This window comes from Piliocolobus tephrosceles, chromosome 6 (assembly GCF_002776525.5).
Source record: "Piliocolobus tephrosceles isolate RC106 chromosome 6, ASM277652v3, whole genome shotgun sequence".
Taxonomy (NCBI): Eukaryota; Metazoa; Chordata; class Mammalia; order Primates; family Cercopithecidae; genus Piliocolobus; species Piliocolobus tephrosceles.
Genome location: NC_045439.1, coordinates 114,233,385 through 114,254,330, shown reverse-complemented (window position 1 = coordinate 114,254,330; position 20,946 = coordinate 114,233,385). Strand labels below are relative to the sequence as shown.

The following is a 20,946-nucleotide window of genomic DNA, read 5'->3' as shown; positions in this document are numbered from 1 at the left end:
TTTACTTCAGGTATTCTTAAGGGCTTTTAGTGCAAAGATAAAAACATGCGTTGGAGTGCATTAACTTTCCAACTTATATAAGTGGTGTAGATACCTACGGCATTAATACCACATTTTGATGGTTGGATCACCCACCAAATTCCCTTCTCTCCTTTTTTACTTTTTTCTGCTTACTTTCATTGCAAGTTTCTTTCCGTACCCTTCTTTCCCACCTACAATTTGTAACTGAAAGAAAGAGGTAGCTCCAGACCTTACCTAACCTACTCTTAACCTACTTGGTAGGGAGGATTCAGATGCTCGAATAAGGGATTTTAGTCATGCCTTTTAGAAATTAGGGAGCAAGAGATATATAGAAAAATTAGAAATGTCTCTTCTACCTTTATTAAGTTTACCTTTGAGAAATATGAAGGGGGCAGGAGGACGGAAAAAGGAACAGAACTTCTGCTGGAATATTGTGACAGATTTACTGACAAATATTTTCTAACAGATTTTTACCAACAGGCAGTTTTTGTTTTCTTTACTGACAGACCGTAAATGTACTTCTGGTTGGCAGCAGCTGCATCATTATAACACTAAAAAGCAACCTTGGCTAACTTCATTACCTTATGTAACGTAAAAAATAAAGAATAACTTGAATTTAAAATACCTTTTTATGTTTACTAACAATAAACTATTTTCAATGCAGGAAATAAATCTTTCCCCAAAGAGGAATCCCCCCTCAATTACTTTCTTTTAGACTTAACAAATTGGAGTAGATGTGGTTTTGCTCATTCTTTTATCTGCTGGGAACTATTTTAAGTCTCCTGTCTAAGACAGATTCCGATGACCTCGGGAAAGTCACAGGACCTCAGTTTCTTCAGTGGTAAAAGCAAAGGCAGTGGTTTCTACCGTCCTTTCTCACTGCACCATTCAGCGCCAGTGCCCTCATGAGAAACACAACCAAAGCCCAGTGTGCTCTATCTCTAGACTTGTGAAATTTCTAGAGTCTCAAAGTGAGTATGTTTAAGGCGATATAATAAAAGCCAGGTGGCCGACAGTTCCTAAAGTTATGCTGGTAGTGGCGTGAACAGGGTCTTTTGGGCCACACTGAGACCCGCCCCAAGTCTTGGCTTCTCGCTCCTCGTCTTGGCTTCTCGCTCCACTTCCACAGAACGTACTGAATCAGGGGCCTGCATCCCCGCGCCGTGCCGACGGAGAAATGGACTCCTTTTCTCGCTCCCGTGGAGTTTCGTCTTCTGGGTGACTGTGGCACCGGGTCCTGGGCCGGTGATGTCTGTAGTTGGCAAGCGATCCTCAGCCAGAAAACTGGCCGCGCACACAGGCGCAGACAGGCGAGCATGTTCCTGCGAACCAGCTTGGGCGCATGTTTTCCTCCCTTGCATTCTTTAATGCTCAGAGACCATAAGGGGATTTATCGAGAAGCATTCGGTGCCTATGCCCGGTTTGGAACCGCGAGCACAATATCTGGTTCCTTTGCAGTACGGTGGTTTGCTCTTGAGTTACGACCAGAAACCGGAACAGAAGGAAAGGGAGAAAGCAGGGGAGGTTCGGGGACGACGGCGCTCCGGGCAGCAAGGCAGCAGCTTCCAAAGCGTGGAGGATGGGACTGAGGAGGAACGGAATACGGAGAAAGAGGGAAGCTGAGGAAAAATACTCACGCCAATGGGTAAAAGGGAAAAGGTGAGAAGGAATGGAGTAGGAGAGGGAACCAATGGTGGGAGAGGCGGAGGAAGAAGGGGGAAGGGCAGAAGCCAATGGGGGAGCGGAGGGGAGGGGGAAGCAGAGGGGAGGAGGGAGCGGGGACGCGAGCGAGGACGCGGTCCCGCGCGCTCGCCCCCTCCCTCCGACTGGATCGCTCGCGCCTTCCCAGGCTCCCGGGAGACGAGGGCAGGGGCGGGGCCTTGCCGGGCGCGCGGCGCGGGAGGCGTCGCGAGGTGAGGGGGCGGGGGCGGGGGATTGTGGGGCCGGCAGCGCGCGCGCGCGCGCGCGTCCCCTCCAGGCTGCGCCGCCGCTCCGCCCCCGGTCGGGTGTGTGGCTGCGCGCGCCGGGAGAGATGCTGAGGTAAAGTTCGGGGAGAGAGGGAGAGGAATCCGTCAGCGCGAGGGAGCCCGAGTGGCCGCCATTACTGAGCCCGGCGCGGCGGCGGGCGCTGGGGAAGGGGGGAGGGACGGGGCCAAGGCTGGTGGCGGGAGGGAGGGAGGGAGGGTGGCTGAGCTGGCTGCGGGAGCCGTGGGGCTCAGGGTTTCGGGGCGTGTGTGTCGGGGAGGGCGGGGGGAGGTGGCTGAAGGGACGCGCCGCTCGGTGAACGCGCCGGGGAAGAGAGGCGAGCAGAGAGTGGAGGAGGAGGCGGCGGCGGCGGGAGCGCTCCCCGGGAATGTCGCTGCCGCCGCCACCGCCGGGGCCGCTGCCGTTGAGGAGGAGACGGAGGAGACCGACGTTGTTAGGTAGGACCTTGCGGCCCCCGCTCCTCCGAGCCTGCCTGCCCCCTCCCGGACGGGGACCCTCCTGCGGCTAGCTGCCCCGCTCGGTCGCCGCTGCCGGTTGTAACCAGTTGAAGGGGCTGGGGCCCCGCGGCCGCCGAGGGGAGCCTGGCGTTGCATTCGGTTTTCGCAGGCCGGGCGGGCAGCAGCTGCAGCGTTAGGGATACGGTCGGCGTGAAGGGCAGAGAGGCCGGGGGAGGGGGTGCTTTCTCCACAGGTGACGGGGCCAGGGTCGGCGGAGGCCTGGTTGCTGGCCGGGGATCGCCGGCCCCGCCAGGCGTCCGCTCTCGCCCGTCGCCTCACTTGCTCGGGTCTCGGGTGGTCCATCGGGAGGGGAGGTGGCGGTGTCCGTTGGCCGGGTTGCTGCTGTTAACGAGTTCCACCTGGAAGGGGTACACGGGGCGGGTGGAGATTCGCGGAAACAGTCTCCGTTGCAAACTTAAACGCCTTGTAGGGGGATCGGCCCTTTCACTTTCCCTCATCTCCCCGACTCCTCCCTGGGTTCTCTTCACCAATTTTCCATCCGCTTTGAAGCTTGGAGTAAGATCTGAGAAGTTGCACTGCGCAACCAGAGCCCAGAGTCCTATGGGCTGACTGCGACTGGGTTGAGGCTTTGATACTGAGTTTTCGCTAGGATAACCTCCAGATTCTTCCTCTCTTTCCACTAAAGAAAAGTATCGGGGTGGGGGTGGGGAGCCGCGCGGGAGCGCGCGCGCACTTATCCACACAGAAATACTCCCTCTCACCCTCCCTCTACAGCGTTATTAGAAATGCGGGAGAGCTGAAGACACGGGGGTAGCTGAGGTTGAAAGGTGCACGGAAGTAAGGGCAAACTGTTACTAGGATGTTTAGTAAAATCCAGAGAAAGTTGTGGGGGAGACGTTTATACTTCTACCATGTGATAGAAATGCGGATTTAGCCATAGCTTAATAAATGGGAATTCAAATATTTTGAGACAGAGCAAGATAGGCATAGAGATGGGTTTGTGCTCACGTTTTAAGTTTAAATTCTCATCGATCATTTACTTTTTCCTTTGTGATAGGTAGGAAACTGAATTTTTTTTTTAAATGTTCAGGTATAAAACAGCAAAATGCTTTGCTGTATTTACTAGTACTTGCTTATGTTGCCTTCTACAGGTGGCAGGTGGGGGGGTTGGTCACGTTTGTCAGTTCCACTTAAGTCCAGAACCAGTATTCAGTTAGAACAGCTAGGTGTTAGGTGGTGTTTATTCGTGTGAAGGATCTGGTTCACTTCATGGGAGATTGCTCTACATTTCCGTTTAAAATGGTTCTCCTAACAAAAATTTCATCTAGATGCAACGATTAGACATTTGGAATAATGTTTGGTTTAAAAATATGTTAATGAAACCTTTTGCTGTTAATTCCAGTTTATTTGTACTTTAATACCATAAAACGGTATTCTTATTCAGTGTTCGTAGATAAGCATACTAACCGTATAGGTAACCTGCTGGACAGTTTCCTGAGTAAGATTTTGCTTTCATTTTAAATTCCTTTCTCATTTTTTGCTTTCATCTATCCTTTGTATACTAATTGACCTCCATTACCTTTATCTGTAGTACAAAGAGTGGTAAGTATGTGTCACCAAAAACTTGCAAAGATACTGGAGCAATTTATGACTAAACACACTGGAGTGAAAGGCTGTGCATACCTATGCTTGTAACTTTCAAGAATTAGCACTATTGATCTAATTGACTTAAAGCAGAATCAGACGGTACAGATGATTAAATAACTATTGATTTGGTTGTCTTATGTAGGCTACGTTTTTAAACCCAGATCAACATGTCTTATTTTGCCATTCTCTGTGCATTAATTGTTAAGAGTACTGGGGAGTGAAGTGGGTTACCCTTTGATGTAAGAATTGTGGCAGAATTCTGTTATCTTTATGAGTTTTGTAGTGCCCCTCCCCATTTAAACGACCTTAGCAATTTTTAAAATGTGTTCCAAAATTATTACCTTAATTATGTCACAAAATACTTATCTTAAGTGTTTTGAAAACCGTCTAATCCTTATTTGTGTTTGAAAAGCTTATTAGCACTTTTTTGGGAGAGTTATTTTGACCTTGAAAGGTAAGATTATTTAAGGAATGAATATTGTATTTGCATTCCATTTTTGGATTTGAAGTAGCAATACAGCTTATAATAAGTTTTCTAACTCACTTTTTTAATTGAAGAAAAAGTTAGGTCTTATAAAGACTTTAAACTTTTGCGTCATTGGCAGGATGTAAGATGAGTGTTGGCCTTTAGTGATCACTTCTTAAATATGAAATGGCATAATAGAGATTTTCTTGGTAGCTACAGAATAAGTTTTGTCACAACTCTAGTTTCCATAGATACTATTTTAAGAACTATTTATTTGGGTTGTATGGTCCACAGTTTTTTCTTTGCATACCAAGAAGGTGTGCAGTAATATAATTGGCTGAAGAAGCATTGCACAATGTTCTGTTTTAGTGATGTTTATGTCTCTAAAAGATACTTGTAATCTACATTTAAAGTACACCAAGGGAATTTAATTTCTAAAAGAAGTGTGAAGAAACATCAATAAAGTGATTCATCATTCAGTAGTTTGAGTAATCAGGCCCTTAAGTGCAGGCTTTTGTCGATCATTTTATTGAAGTAGGAAAAACTGTATTAGAAATTAAGAAAAACGCTTCAATGCTAAGAATTTTAAGTATGGACTGTAATTGGTTTTCAAACTCTGTTCCTTGGATTCCTGTGGGTTTTTTCCTAGATGCCTTGAGACTTCCTATGACAACCTGCCCTCCCAAACCAGGACAGCTTCTGTTTTTATGTATTAAATGTATTGTATTTAAATATAAGAATATTTAACTTAATTAAATATAAGAAAAATATTTATTATTTAAATATAAGAAAAATAGCTAATGGGTACTAGGCTTAATACCTGGGTAACAACAGACCCACTTGACATGAGTTTACCTTTATAACAAACCTGCACATGTCCCCCTGAACTTAAAAAAGAATGCCCCTAAAAAAAAAAAAAAAAAAAACCATCTACATTAACTTTTTTTTAAGTCTCTGATTTGTTATTCATTAGTTCAGATTACTTTTATTTAGCACTTATTATGTGCCAACCCTGGAATTACCAGCATAAATTAGATACAGGTATAATAGCTCAAGCTATGTAAAGGAGTAAATAGTTAAAAGTATTAAGATGTGAAGGAGTAAATGGTTAAAAGTATTAAGATGTGAAGAAAAAAGAATGCCTGTTTTTCTCAGGACCTCTGGGAATCCTTCATAGAAGAAGAAACATTTTGAGTTTTAATTGCAAGTAGGAGTTTAGATGTAAGAGAGACCAAAAAGGATAATCTTTTTTTTTTCCACCACTGTGTTTTGGAAGCTGTCTGCAATACTTTAGATTTGCAGTGAAATGAAACAGATTGTTAATGCTTGGTCATATATGTATGTTTTACTTCGTAGAATTATTACTTGGGAAAAAACATAACCTTGTAATTTCATGGTTAAAATTTGACTAGTATGTCACTTGCTTAGAGTCTCACGCTTTTCATCATGAAGAGTTAATGGTAAAAATGGATATTCATTTTTCTAGTGTTAGATTAGACTTAGCCTGTTTTATTATCCCTGACCAATATTTTATTGAGCAGTGAGGCACTGAGTGGTACAAAAAGTATAAAATATTACTCCCTTAAAAGATCTTTTAACTTTTGTGGAGAGACAGCAAGCATGACACTTTAAGAATTTGAGATATATACAGAGAAATACATACTGATTTAAAAGTTAGTAGAAAGGAATTTAGCTAAAGGAAGTATTACTTGGATTACATACTGATTTAAAGGTTAGTAGAAAGGTATTTAGCTAAAGAAAGTATTACTGGGAAGTAGCACACAATTGGGGTAATGAAGGGGGAAAAAGACATTTAGGTAAGTTAATGACAGTGTGGACTGAAAGCACAGATAAGTAGAGGACAGATTAGCAGATGGGAAGAAAATATAAGATAAAAATGTGTAGTCCCAGCTATTCGGGAGGCTGAGGCAGTAGAATGTGGTGTGAACCCGGGAGGCGGAGCTTGCAGTGAGCAGAGATTGCGCCCCCGCACTCCAGCCTGGGTGACAGAGCGAGACTCCGTCTCAAAAAAAAAAGATAAAAATGTAAGAGCATCAGTTTTGTATCTTATGAGCCAGAGTGAAAGATTTGGGGAAGGTATCAATGCAAGAGTGATAGAAGGGGTGATATGGAAATAAACACGTAACATTGGCGTAACTATTTGTCTAATTACTGTATTTTGTATTTGGCTTGTCAAACAGCCTTGGAAAAACTCTTACCTTGGCTTCTGATATGGCATAATTTATTTATTTTCTGTCGATCATGTTCTTTTACTGATTCAAAATTGTTTGTTTCTTTTTATACTTACCTTTTGAGAGCCGTGGTAATACCTCTTTTAGAGAACTAATAAAAAATTAACATTACTATAATCTAGAGCCGCGATCCTTTTTGGTACCAGGGACTGGTTTTGTGGAAGACAGTTTTTTCATGGAATTGGGGGCGTGGTTTTGGGATGAAACTGTTCCACTTCAGGTCATCAGGCATTAATTAGTTAGATTCACAAAGGGAGCAAGCAATCTACAGTTCTTGCTCCTCTGAGAATCTACTGCTGCTGTGGAGGTGGAGCTCAGGTGGTAATGCCTGCTTTCCAGGCCACCCCTCACCTCCTGCTCTGCAGCCCAGTTCCTAATAAGCCACAGATGGGTACCAGTCTGGAGTTGGGGACCCCTGATCTAGAGAATTTAAGATCTAGATTTCTACTCTTCTGTATTAAACAAGTATCTAATTCTTCATATGTTTTCTTTAGAAAATAAGAGTATTACACCAAATGGTCTCATAGGTAATTTTCTGAAGTTTATGATGTTGAAATTTATGTTAGTAATCCCAAACTTGCCTTGTTTCATTACCGAAGTTTCATCTGTCTTTGGAAATAACACCTGAAAGTCAAATGAACCACCATCTATTGCTAAAACTGATTAGTTTTTCATTAAGAAACACTGGCTTAATGTGTTGTCTTTTATTTCTTATGTCTAGTAGCCAGTTCCCAAGCTCTCTTTCTCTTGCATTGCTCATTTATTTATTTATTTATTTGAGATGGGGTCTTGCTCTGTCACCCAGGCTGGAGTGCAGTGGCGCTCAGCTAACTGTAACCCCCGCCTCCTGGGTTCAAGCTATTCTCCTGCCTCAGCCTCCTGAGTAGCTAGGATTACAGGCACATGCCATCACACCTGGCTAATTTTTGTATTTTTAGTAGAGATGGAGTTTCACCATCTTGGTCGGCCTGGTCTTGACCTCCTGACCTCAAGTGATCTGCCCACCTCGGACTCCCGAAGTGTTGAGATTACAGGTGTGAGCCACCGCGCCAGCTAGATTGCTCTTTTAAATTCTATGATAGTTTGGGGGCTTTTAGCCTGTAGTATTTGTCTGTCTCTTGGGCTCTGTGCCCAGTGTTGTATTCCTCTTCTAGACTAATCTGTAGTGCTTCTCTATTGCTTATGACAAGGTCTAACTCTTGTTTTCCCTTGAGACCTAGGGTCATAACTTATATGTTCAAAACAGTATTTCTTTCCAACATGGGTACTGTGCTCAGCCATTTTACCCTAATTGTACACTTGGAGAGACGACTTTACAATCCAAATCTCGTCTATTTTTTAAGACTCACTCAAATCCTTCCTCATCATTGAAACCATTCATCTGTTTCAGGGGTCTGCAAACTATGGCTTCTGAGCCAAATCTTACTTGCTCTCTATTTTTATAAAATGGCTTTCTGCATTTTGAAATGGTTGGGGGGCAAATTAAAAGAATAATATTTTGTGATATGTGAAAATTACATGAAATTCAGATTTTCCTAAGTAAAGTTTACTATAACGTAAGCATGATCATTCATTTAAGTATGGTCTATGACTGCTTTTGCAGTATGACAGCAGAGTTGAGTAGTGTGACAGACACTGTGCAGCATGCAAAGCCTAAAATATTTACTGCCTGGCCCTTTACAGAAAAAGTTTTCCAAACCCTGAGTTGTTTCAACTTGCACTTTCATTTCTTTGAATTCCTGTTGCATGTATTAGTACCATGGTATATAACACATTGCCTTTATCTCCTCAGCTATGGTACTATTTATTATTATGCGTTTTAATAATATAGTGTGGAAAGTGCTTTTCAGTTTTTTTTTTTTTTTCTTAATGCATACTTACTTTAAAGCTTACACCTCTTATTGATATTCTTTTTCAATCAGGTGCTCTCATTTTAAAAATTGTTAAGCCTTACCTAAAGTTGTTTGTATAATGAAAATGACGGTTCCTCTACTATATGGCATTGTAATATTTAATATCAAATTATGTCCTTCTCCCCACTTCTCGGTTCTCCAAGGTGGAGAGAAAAGGACTCAGACACTGGAAGGGAGGTGAACTACCAAGCCATAGTTACTGGCTTGGTAGACTTTCCTATATGTACCTTTATACATTGAAAATCCTTGACAAAGTTAAACCGATAGTAGCTAAGCACAGTAGATAAATACTACGGTTGTTTACCTAGGTTGATGAACATGGGATGACCTTTGGTCCTTCTGTTTTCCATACAGAAATGAAAGAATTTAGAATGACTTGCACACCAAGGCCTCAGGGAAATAACATGTTATCAGAGTAGGGTGTAGATTAAATAATAGGGTGGAAGTTAATGTGTTTGGGAATAGTTTTGGTCATTGGTTTTTCGCATATTTTCAGCAGTGAAGTTTTTTTTCCAACAAATTGAAATATCAGAAGATAAAAATAGGTAAAAGCAGAATTACCTTTGCTGTGTGGGTTTGCCGAGCTCCCTGAGTACTTTCCAGTTAGACCCTCGAAATACTACAAACCTTTAGGCTTACTATTTATATACCCATAATGTGTGTTAATGATCACATTATAGTCTTGGGGGGAAAAAACTGGACTTTTTATGTTAGTATATTTTGCTGTACTAGATGTAATGGGCCCAAAGCCGTATGTAATTGTTGTTAAGTATGTTTAATAGTGTGACTTCAGGATTACCTAGTGGTTTGGAAGCTGAGTATTCTTAGTCTGGAGATTAAGTCATTTATTCATCAGATATTTACTGAGCACTCACTGTGTGTCAGGCACTGTTGCTGGAGATGTGATTCCAAAACAAAAATCCCAATGCTTCTGGGTTATTTAGTCACCACATAAATTGTTCAAACTTTTGATAGGTTGGTTCTCTCTTCATTTGCCTGATTATATTCTTGTTTCAAGACTAATTCATGGGAATAATGACTTTTTAGGGCGCATTTCAGCATAAAAATTGTGTGCTTTGTGGTATAAACTGTGGTTCAAAGGTGAAGTATTATTTTGAGTTCAGGACTTTGAGACCACAACATAGACTCCCTACAAAAAAATTTAAAAATTACCTATGTGTGGTGGTGCACATCTGTATTCACAGCTGCTTAGAAGGCTGAGGAAGGAGGATCATTTGAGCCCAGGCGTTTGAGGCTGCAGTGAGCTATGATCCTGCCACTGCACTCCAGACTGGGTGACAGTGAGACCCTATTTAAAAAAAAAAAAAAGAGAGATTATGGAATATGAGTTCCTCTCCTACAGGTATTACATTGTTGAATTACTTAGCTATTTTATGTGTGTTAGAATGACTTTTTGATATCTTCTCACTTTTCACAGCATTGATAAATTTACCACAAATAGCAACATTAAGAAAAGGCAGGCTGGAGGTAGCTCACGTCTGTAATCCCCATACCTTGGGAGGCTGACGGAAGAGGATTGCTTGAGCCCAGGAGTTTGAGACCAGCTTGGGGAACATAAGGAGAACCCCTCTCTACAAAAATATTTTTTAAATATTAGCTGGGTGTGATGGTGCATACCTATAGTCCCAACTAGACAGGAGACTGAGATGAGAGGATCACCTGAGCGCAGGAGTTCAGGGCTGCCGTGAGCTATGATCATGCCACTGCATTCCAGCCTAGATGACAGATTAAGAGGCCTATCTCAAAACAAACAAAAAACAGAAAAGTAATGCATCAGTATTACACTCTGTTCATCTTTTTTTGTTGTTGTTTTCTATTGCTGCTGAACGAATTACTCATCTTTTAGTGTGCAGTTGATAATTTTATTCTTCAACTGTTTCCGACAAGTTTGCCTAAGGTTATAGAATATATGATAATCTTTGGGCTTTGTTCTTGTTTCTTTTGAATATTTGTTTACATAAGGGAAATTTATTTGGTTTAAAGAAGATAGAGCATGTAATTACAAAGTTCCTTCTGTGTAATTAAGTCTTGGAAATGTAATTTCTTACCATAAATTTTGTAATTCTACAAAAGTCTATAAAACAGCCAAAAATTTTGAATTAACTATATTTGGGGTTGCACTCAACTTCACTTTTGAAAAAAAAATTTTTTAAGATGTCATAAATTAAAATTAGATTGTTATGCTGGCTAAATACATTATTATAGATTATAGTTAGCTTTCATTCACATGGTTTCATTTTTGACTAAATATTTGAGTTTAAATTAGGATTTATGCATTGAATTAGTAGCTGTTATGTGGGAGGCACTGTTGTAGGCTTTTGATATACTGGTGAAATAAAGATTTGTGCCTTGTGACTCTTTTATTACGAGTGGGATGCGGAGAGGGATAGAGTTAATGACATAAATAAGGTGTATAGGAAGTTAGGAGGGTAAAGAGTTACCAGTGGGGTCTTTGGGGATATTGTGAAAAGTGTAGTGCAAAGGCAAGAACATGCCTTCTTAGCATGTTGTCTTCCTCCAGTGTGATTGAAGCAGAATGAGAAGGGTAGAATAGTATTAGGGGAGGCCAGAGAGGTAAGAGAGGGTTGGAGAAGATCTTGTAGTAAGCCACTGAAAGGACTTTTTATTTTTAGCAGTACTCGAGAGTTTTAAACAAAAGAGTGGGAAGCTCTGATTTATGTTTTAAAAGGAGTACTCTGGCTGCTCTGATATGAATAGACTGGGAAAAGGGAGCAGGAGTGAAGCAGAGGAGTTAGTTTAGAAGACTTTGGAGTAATCTTGGGCCAGAGATATTGATGGGTGAGAGCAGTAAAAGTAGAAAAAACTGAAAAGTTAAGGATATATTTTAAAGATAGGACCGTTAGGAATTTCCTGACATGGTATAATAATTTAAAAACGTAAAATATTTTTAAATACCTACCTTTTATTAATGAATGCATCAGTTTTGTGAAAAGGTACGTGTTTTAGTTTGTTCTGACTTACTGAGATTTCTAAAAATTTTTTTTGGATTCCTCGTAGAACTTTTTTTTCTTGATTTGCAAAGGAGGATGCGGTGTTTCAATGGTCTAGTAAAATATCTTAGAAAACTTAGTTGTGAAGATAGTTTCATTTTGACACAATTTTAATTTCTATAAGGAATTCTATGTAATTTCTATAAGATTATCCTAAAGGTAATCTTAAAGGCAGAATGAGAGACTGCACTGCAAGCTATTAAAAGCAGCACTATTGCTTAAAAAAGTAAAAGATTGGGAATGAAGAGATTTTTCCTTCTAACCTTATAATTTCTAATAGGTTATTGCTACTTTTGTCTTGGTTTCTTCATCAGTAAAAATAAACATAATGCTAGATATCATAAGAGCAAGTTGCATGAAAGTAAGCTTATGTCAAAAATAGAAAAGATGTGCATGATTGACATAGATATTAAGACTGAAAGGAGTTTTTGAATTAACTCAAACAGCCTTCATATAATTGAAGACACTGGCCGTTAGTTTATTAGTGGGAGCATGAAAAAAACAATAATTTTTTTTTTTGTTCTTAGCACTGAAAACAAAATTGCTTGAAGAGGACAGTTTTGATCTGGATGTAAGGGGCCAATGGATAATTTGTATATATATATGAACTATCTCAGTGTTTGAAATGAAATTCCCTTAAAACCTGTTACAGCCAACTTCATGAGATCCGTTGTCCATTGAGGTGGTAATACCATACTCATTCAAACAAATAGCCAAACGCTTTTGAGGGCAAGGTGACAACAGTTTTTTTTTTTTGTATTTTGTGGTTTCTCAAACTCTTCTCCCCCTTCCCCTGCATTTTTTTTTGTTTCGTTTTCAAACCAAAGCCTCTTGAATTAAGTAAACCTATAAATCAGATAAGGAAGGCACCCCTCTGGTGAGAGCTGGAAGGACTCTTCCAGCACCCTTCCCACATCTAGGTGGAAGAATTTTTCTGTTACAGTTTGAAAATCACTATATGGTGACTCACGACATAAGCTCTGGAGTTGATTTCAAAATACCAGCAGGTAGTCTGCTTAACAGCCTTGTTAGAAGGATAAGGATGTTCCTCCCTGTATCTAATGGGCATTTTACTGTGAGTTGTTGTGGAAACCATAGAAGTCATGTGAAATTACCTTATTTTAAATTTAAACATGAACATTTAAGATTCAAATTGCCACTGTCAAATGAATGAGGATGTGTTGAAGCCTTAGTATTAAATTTTAACCTCATTATAGTTTTATTTCTGTCAAATAAAAAAAATAAAAAGCCTTCCAGTTTTCAGTGACCAATGAAAGGGTGATAACTTATTGCCTCCACTCTTCATGTAAGACCCTTTTGTTTCTGGAACTTTAAAAATACGTTTTATGAGAGAGTGTTTTCATTTCTGCTTTACCTTTCTATCTTAACATATAGAGTATATCTCAGTGTTTTGGGGTTTATGCTATTGGAGAGCAGAAGTGAGTCTTAATGACTAATACTATTCATAATTACATTATTTGGGTAAGCATATATGACTTGAAGACAAGGGGTGGTTTTACTTTTAAAAATGTCTTTGAATTACTGTTAGTTTTCAGAATAGATGTTTGTTTAATAAAGAGTTATATTTCATTATGTAACTGTAGTGTTTTTACTGTACTGTAAAAATTCCCCAAAGTAATCACCAGATAAGTCTTCTTTTGATAAGTATATCATCTGCAGGTTTTGCTTTTCTAATGAAAAAGAATAGATCTTGTATTCTCTTGTGTTTTCAATATTTTGCAATTAATTAATTGTTAGGTATGGAATCATTGTGCTGTTTTCCATACTAAGTTCCCTTTATGTCACTGTATATATAACTTTGTTGTCCAGAATACACTATGTTTTCTTCTCTGTAATATCCATAAGTAAAGTGTTTACTTGTTCTTTTACACAGTTCAGGTAAAGAATATTAAAGTTGATGCTGGATGCAAATTTTCAATTTGGCCAGATTAAGATTGTAAAAATTTTACTTAATAAAAAAAGTTAATAGGATTGGATGGGACTGCCCTAGTTTCCTTTACTACATGTATACACTGCTGCCACATAAATATTTGTAAGTCACAAGTCTCATCACATTATTTTTCGTAAATCTTAAGCAGCTTCCCATGGTTCCAAGAATCAAATAAAGAACTGGAACTAATATTTATTAAGCCTCTTCGCTAGGCACTTCACATTTTAAAAAATGATTTATAGATATAGCCCTGTTTCATAGATGAAGGAACTATGTCTTAAGAGTTTTAGGGCTTTACTGTTGTCATCAACTAGTAAATGATAGGAGTCCGGTTTTGAAATTAGTTGTATTTACACGTGGTTTCCACTTCCTTGTATTGCCGCTTCAATATAGTAATATTTACTACAAAAGTGAACCTAATATATATTTTGTTTGACTGTCAGATGGCTATTAAATATTTAGTTGAGATTGATGGAATAAGCTTCTAAAATATGAGAATAAATCTGAAATTTTATTTTTAAAAATTATGTATTATAATTTTACCAGAAATGTTAGTCAAGATTTTAAATTATGAGCACAGTTTATCTTCACCATTAGTTAGTATAACATATGTTCGGTGTAATTGAAATAGATGTTTACTTACAACAGAGGTCAGTGGACTAGCAGGTATTTGTCAGAGAGGGTAGGAAGTGGTCTTTTCTTACTTTTCTTAGATTTTTTTGGTTCTTTATTTTGTCTGGATTGAGGATACTTTTCATATGTGCTGATGTACATTGCTAGTGATTTTTTCCTATCTTGTGAAATTTGGAGGTGGAAATGATGTAGTTCTTTTAATTTGTTCTCAAAAGAATGTGAAGAATCTCTTAAAAAGTTTTTTAAAAGACCAGTTTATTACCTACATGAAAAGTAATCAAAATTAAATTTTATGGAATTCTTAAAAGTTATCTTGTGTTACTAGCATATCAAATAATTCTAAAAGATTGTCTCAGATATATCATTTTAAAATTATTTAGCTTGGTGCTACTCAAAATGTCCTTGTGCCCTTTGTAACTATTTTGAGAGGAAATATTTCCAGAAAATAAGAGCATTTAGGATCAGTTTGGCAGTTTTAGGTTTTTTGAATCTAACAAAAAATCAAGGCTTCGATGTAAAAATAAATTTCATTATATTTTGCAGTTGGTCTTGTAGGTTTGAAATAAAATTTGGTCCTTAGAGAGTTTAAGAAGCAGTGATCTATGTAAATGCCATCATTATTTGTATTGTGTTCACTTATTTCTGTTTTCTCTGTTTAAGTATTTAGATAGTCAATTTTTGGTGTGCGTAACATTTGGTAGATTTTTTTTAAAAAGACTGTTGAAATTTATTGAAAAAAATTTTATATTCTAAAATCTTATCAAATTCTTATGAAATGCTGTTTTAAGGAATAAGTTTTGAGGAACCCTGTAATAGAAAAAGCAGGTTGTTTTGTATTTTTAAGTCGTGAGGGAGTTGCAAGGCAACTAGTATATTTTAGTTATTACCAGCATAGCCTCCAGTGACAGAAGGCAGGAAAATTAAGGGAGTGGAAAGGACTAGCTGTTTTTTCAAACTCACAGGAAGGGGTAATTAGAGGCAAAATGTACATTTGGTTTAATAGAGGTTTATTTTAAAGTTTGTGAGACATTACATTAGATTTTGTATTTTGTTAGGTTTGCCCTATGTTTTGAGGTCATCTTGTATTTATAACAGTAAGTCATAAACTGTTTATGTAGTTACCTCTTAAAATACATGTATCATTATTATTAACTTGTATGGTGCTTTGTTGTAAACATCTTTATTATTTGTAATTCAGTGTATGTAATTTGTGATTAAGATTTGTTTTTTCCCCCCCCCCCTTTATAGGAAGATGATCCCTATGATCTTGAAGATGTTTCTGCACAGAAATGAGGGAAATACAAAGAACCAAATACAGTTCTGAAATTTGGGATCTGTATTTTGAGATGATTTTATTTTCAGAATGAGAAGCATATCTGGTTACCTTTATGAATGTAGAGACGTGAGAAGAGAGTTATGATGGCAAAAAACAAAGAGCCTCGTCCCCCATCCTATACCATCAGTGTAGTTGGACTCTCTGGGACTGAAAAAGACAAAGGTAACTGTGGAGTTGGAAAGTCTTGTTTGTGCAATAGATTTGTACGCTCAAAAGCAGATGAGTATTATCCAGAGCATACTTCTGTGCTTAGCACCATTGACTTTGGAGGACGAGTAGTAAACAATGATCACTTTTTGTACTGGGGTGACATAATACAAAATGGTGAAGATGGAGTAGAATGCAAAATTCATGTCATTGAACAAACAGAGTTCATTGATGACCAGACTTTCTTGCCTCATCGGAGTACGAATTTGCAACCATATATAAAACGTGCAGCTGCATCTAAATTGCAGTCAGCAGAAAAGCTAATGTACATTTGCACTGATCAACTAGGCTTAGAACAAGACTTTGAACAGAAGCAAATGCCTGAAGGGAAGCTCAGTGTAGATGGATTTTTATTATGCATTGATGTAAGTCAGGGATGCAATAGGAAGTTTGATGATCAACTTAAATTTGTGAATAACCTTTTTGTCCAGTTATCAAAATCAAAAAAACCTGTAATAATAGCAGCAACTAAATGTGATGAATGCGTGGATCATTATCTTAGAGAAGTTCAGGCATTTGCTTCAAACAAAAAGAACCTTCTTGTAGTGGAAACATCAGCACGATTTAATGTCAACATTGAAACGTGTTTCACTGCACTGGTACAAATGTTGGATAAAACTCGTAGCAAGCCTAAAATTATTCCCTATTTGGATGCTTATAAAACACAGAGACAACTTGTTGTCACAGCAACAGATAAGTTTGAAAAACTTGTGCAGACTGTGAGAGATTATCATGCAACTTGGAAAACTGTTAGTAATAAATTAAAAAATCATCCTGATTATGAAGAATACATTAACTTAGAGGGAACAAGAAAGGCCAGAAATGCATTCTCAAAACATATAGAACAACTTAAACAGGAACACATAAGAAAAAGGAGAGAAGAGTATATAAACACTTTACCAAGAGCTTTTAACACTCTTTTGCCAAATCTAGAAGAGATTGAACATTTGAATTGGTCAGAAGCTTTGAAGTTAATGGAAAAGAGAGCAGATTTCCAGTTATGTTTTGTGGTGCTAGAAAAAACACCTTGGGATGAAACTGACCATATAGACAAAATTAATGATAGGCGGATTCCATTTGACCTCCTGAGCACTTTAGAAGCTGAAAAAGTCTATCAGAACCATGTACAACATCTAATATCCGAGAAGAGGAGGGTAGAAATGAAGGAAAAATTCAAAAAGACTTTGGAAAAAATTCAATTCATTTCACCTGGGCAGCCGTGGGAGGAAGTTATGTGCTTTGTTATGGAGGATGAAGCCTTCAAATATATCACTGAGGCTGATAGCAAAGAGGTATATGGTAGGCATCAGCGAGAAATAGTTGAAAAAGCCAAAGAAGAGTTTCAAGAAATGCTTTTTGAGCATTCTGAACTTTTTTATGATTTAGATCTTAATGCAACACCCAGTTCAGATAAAATGAGTGAAATTCATACAGTTCTGAGTGAAGAACCTAGATATAAAGCTTTACAGAAACTTGCACCTGATAGGGAATCTCTTCTACTTAAGCATATAGGATTTGTTTATCATCCCACTAAAGAAACATGTCTTAGTGGCCAAAATTGTACAGACATTAAAGTGGAGCAGTTACTTGCTAGTAGTCTTTTACAGTTGGATCACGGCCGCTTAAGATTATATCACGATAGTACCAATATAGATAAAGTTAACCTTTTTATTTTAGGGAAGGATGGCCTTGCCCAAGAACTAGCAAATGAGATAAGGACACAATCCACTGATGATGAGTATGCCTTAGATGGAAAAATTTATGAACTTGATCTTCGGCCGGTTGATGCCAAATCGCCTTACTTTTTGAGTCAGTTATGGACTGCCGCCTTTAAACCACATGGGTGCTTCTGTGTATTTAATTCCATTGAGTCCTTGAGTTTTATTGGGGAATTTATTGGGAAAATAAGAACTGAAGCTTCTCAGATCAGAAAAGATAAATACATGGCTAATCTTCCATTTACATTAATTCTGGCTAATCAGAGAGATTCCATTAGTAAGAATCTACCAATTCTCAGGCACCAAGGGCAGCAGTTGGCAAACAAGTTACAATGTCCTTTTGTAGATGTACCCGCTGGTACGTATCCTCGTAAATTTAATGAAACCCAAATAAAGCAAGCTCTAAGAGGAGTATTGGAATCAGTTAAACACAATTTGGATATGGTAAGCCCAGTTCCTGCCAATAAGGACATATCAGAAGCTGACTTAAGAATTGTCATGTGCGCCATGTGTGGAGATCCCTTTAGTGTGGATCTTATTCTTTCACCCTTCCTTGATTCTCATTCTTGCAGTGCTGCTCAGGCTGGACAGAATAATTCCCTAATGCTTGATAAAATCATTGGTGAAAAAAGGAGGCGAATACAGATCACAATATTATCATACCACTCTTCAATTGGAGTAAGAAAAGATGAACTAGTTCATGGGTATATATTAGTTTACTCTGCAAAACGGAAAGCATCAATGGGAATGCTTCGAGCATTTCTATCAGAAGTTCAAGATACCATTCCTGTACAGCTGGTGGCAGTTACTGACAGCCAAGCAGATTTTTTTGAAAATGAGGCTATCAAAGAGTTAATGACTGAAGGAGAACACATTGCAACTGAGATCACTGCTAAATTTACAGCATTGTATTCTTTATCTCAGTATCATCGGCAAACTGAGGTCTTTACTCTGTTTTTTAGTGATGTTCTAGAGAAAAAAAATATGATAGAAAATTCTTATTTGTCTGATAATACAAGGGAATCAACCCATCAAAGTGAAGATGTTTTTCTACCATCTCCCAGAGACTGTTTTCCCTATAATAACTACCCTGATTCAGATGATGACACAGAAGCACCACCTCCTTATAGTCCAATTGGGGATGATGTACAGTTGCTTCCAACACCTAGTGACCGTTCCAGATATAGATTAGATTTGGAAGGAAATGAATATCCCATTCATAGTACCCCAAACTGTCATGACCATGAACGCAACCATAAAGTGCCTCCACCTATTAAACCTAAACCAGTTGTACCTAAGACAAATGTGAAAAAACTGGATCCAAACCTTTTAAAAACAATTGAAGCTGGTATTGGTAAAAATCCAAGAAAGCAGACATCCCGGGTGCCTTTGGCACATCCTGAAGATATGGATCCTTCAGATAACTATGCGGAACCCATTGATACAATTTTCAAACAGAAGGGCTATTCTGATGAGATTTATGTTGTCCCAGATGATAGTCAAAATCGCATTAAAATTCGAAACTCATTTGTAAATAATACTCAAGGAGATGAAGAAAACGGATTTTCTGATAGAACCTCAAAAAGTCATGGGGAACGGAGGCCTTCAAAATACAAATACAAATCTAAAACCTTGTTTAGTAAAGCCAAGTCATACTATAGAAGAACACATTCAGACGCCAGTGATGATGAGGCTTTCACCACTTCTAAAACAAAAAGAAAAGGAAGACATCGTGGAAGTGAAGAAGATCCACTTCTTTCTCCTGTTGAAACTTGGAAAGGTGGTATTGATAATCCTGCAATCACTTCTGACCAGGAGTTAGACGATAAGAAGATGAAGAAGAAAACCCACAAAGTGAAAGAAGATAAAAAGGTAAGGTTAACTTAAGGTCAGTGATGTTTATAAAAATGCTTGTTGCTTTTTTAAAATACTGACATCAGTGTTAGAATTTAGTCTCATTCATTCCATATGTGTAATTAGTAGCCCTTTTTAATTTTCTGAGTATTTTGTGGGGATAAGTGATTTTTTGTTATTTTTGTGCTTTATTGGGATAGAGTTTGATTTCATATTCTTCAGCATAAAAATTCTGGATGAATGTGTTTTTTCTTTTTACAGAAACCCAGATATCAAATGATTTTGTTCTTAATTTTTCCATTTGTAAATCATCCTATTTTTCTGCTTTTCCCTTTTGCCTTACCATTTTGCAGTATTAGTTGGGCATACCTGTCTCACTCAAGGATATTAATAATACAATAAAATTGTAACAGTTTATAGTCTTGGATATTTATTAACTTTTTCAGGCAGCTTCTTTGCAGATGGTGGTATACTGCCTGAAGGTAGACATAAAGGTTTCTGAAATTTGAATTGCAGGATTCTAACCAAATTAAAGAAAGCAAGCACTTTCATCTTTTACATTTTCAGTAGGTGTTAATCCATCTGATGGTATTAAGCATTTGAAACCTAAATATGAATGCTGTTAAAGTTGTGTTTAATAATTTTGACTTTTATTAGATATTTTTCAGAGTGATATTTTAGCAACTTCACTTCTAATACTGTTTGACACTTAATTGCACACAAACTTTTATTTAAGGATTTTATGGTCTTAAGATAGCATTCAGTAGGCTTTTATGCTAATGTATTGGTAATTTCTTCATAGGTTAAGTCCATAATCTTGTAAATTGTCAATACTTTATTTCTATAGCTAACTGCTGTTTATCAGACCCAATTAAAGATGTGGATATTTTGAGTAAGCTTATTCTAGGTAATTTTCCTAAATATAGTAACTCCCCATTATAGTTGGATAGACTCTGCTTTATTTTCTAAGTTTAAGTATTACTTTTTTTTGTCATTAGCAAATTTTCTGGAGGAGGCATGTAACCTTTTTTTAAATTTTTGTTATTGAGATGGAGTTTCACTCTTGTTTCCCAGGCTGGAGCGCAGTGGCACAATCTTGGCTCACCGCAGCCTCCACCTCCCGAGTTCAAGTGATTCTCCTGCCTCACCCTTCCTGAGTAGCTGGGATTACAGGCATGTGCCAGCATGCCTGGCTAATTTTGTATTTTTAGTAGAGACAGGGGTTTCTCCATGTTGGTCAGACTGGTCTTGAACTCCGGACCTCAGATGATCTGAGGCCCGCCTCAGCCTCACAAAGTCCTGGGATTACAGGCGTGAGCCACCGCGCCCAGCTGTAAACTTTTAAAAATATACTGATCTAGACTTACAGCACATACTCAACTCATAATATGCTACTCTCTGGCATCTCTTCACACTTACCCTATTATCACTAGTTCCATTTTATCACTAACCAAAAACTGTAATGTTTTTCT

General features: G+C 38.3%; 2 protein-coding genes across 4 annotated transcripts in view; one reads left to right on the top strand and one right to left on the bottom strand.

Moving 5' to 3' along the window:
• Positions 1-450: 450 nt before the first annotated feature.
• On the bottom strand, positions 451-1,716 carry LOC111552898. The gene has a single exon (XM_023227375.2). It carries the CDS (start codon positions 1,380-1,382, stop codon positions 1,047-1,049), a length of 336 nt encoding a protein of 111 aa, XP_023083143.2. The 5' UTR covers positions 1,383-1,716; the 3' UTR covers positions 451-1,046.
• A 266-nt stretch (positions 1,717-1,982) lies between these two features.
• Positions 1,983-20,946, top strand: part of ARHGAP5 (Rho GTPase activating protein 5) — a 70,699-nt gene continuing 51,735 nt past the window's right edge. For 2 of the 3 annotated variants that reach the window (XM_023227379.2, XM_023227377.2), the window contains exons 1-2: positions 1,983-2,061; positions 15,608-19,492. In XM_023227379.2, coding sequence (XP_023083147.1) covers positions 15,776-19,492 — 3,717 coding nt within the window. In that variant the 5' untranslated portion in view covers positions 1,983-2,061; positions 15,608-15,775. Of the gene's footprint in view, positions 2,062-2,282; positions 2,445-15,607; positions 19,493-20,946 lie in introns of those variants that run through there. The other variant, XM_023227378.2, reaches the window with a different exon arrangement.

Excerpts from the sequence above, each read along its gene's own strand:
- LOC111552898 (XM_023227375.2), bottom strand. The coding sequence starts at position 1,382 with ATGCAAGGGAGGAAAACATGCGCCCAAGCTGGTTCGCAGGAACATGCT.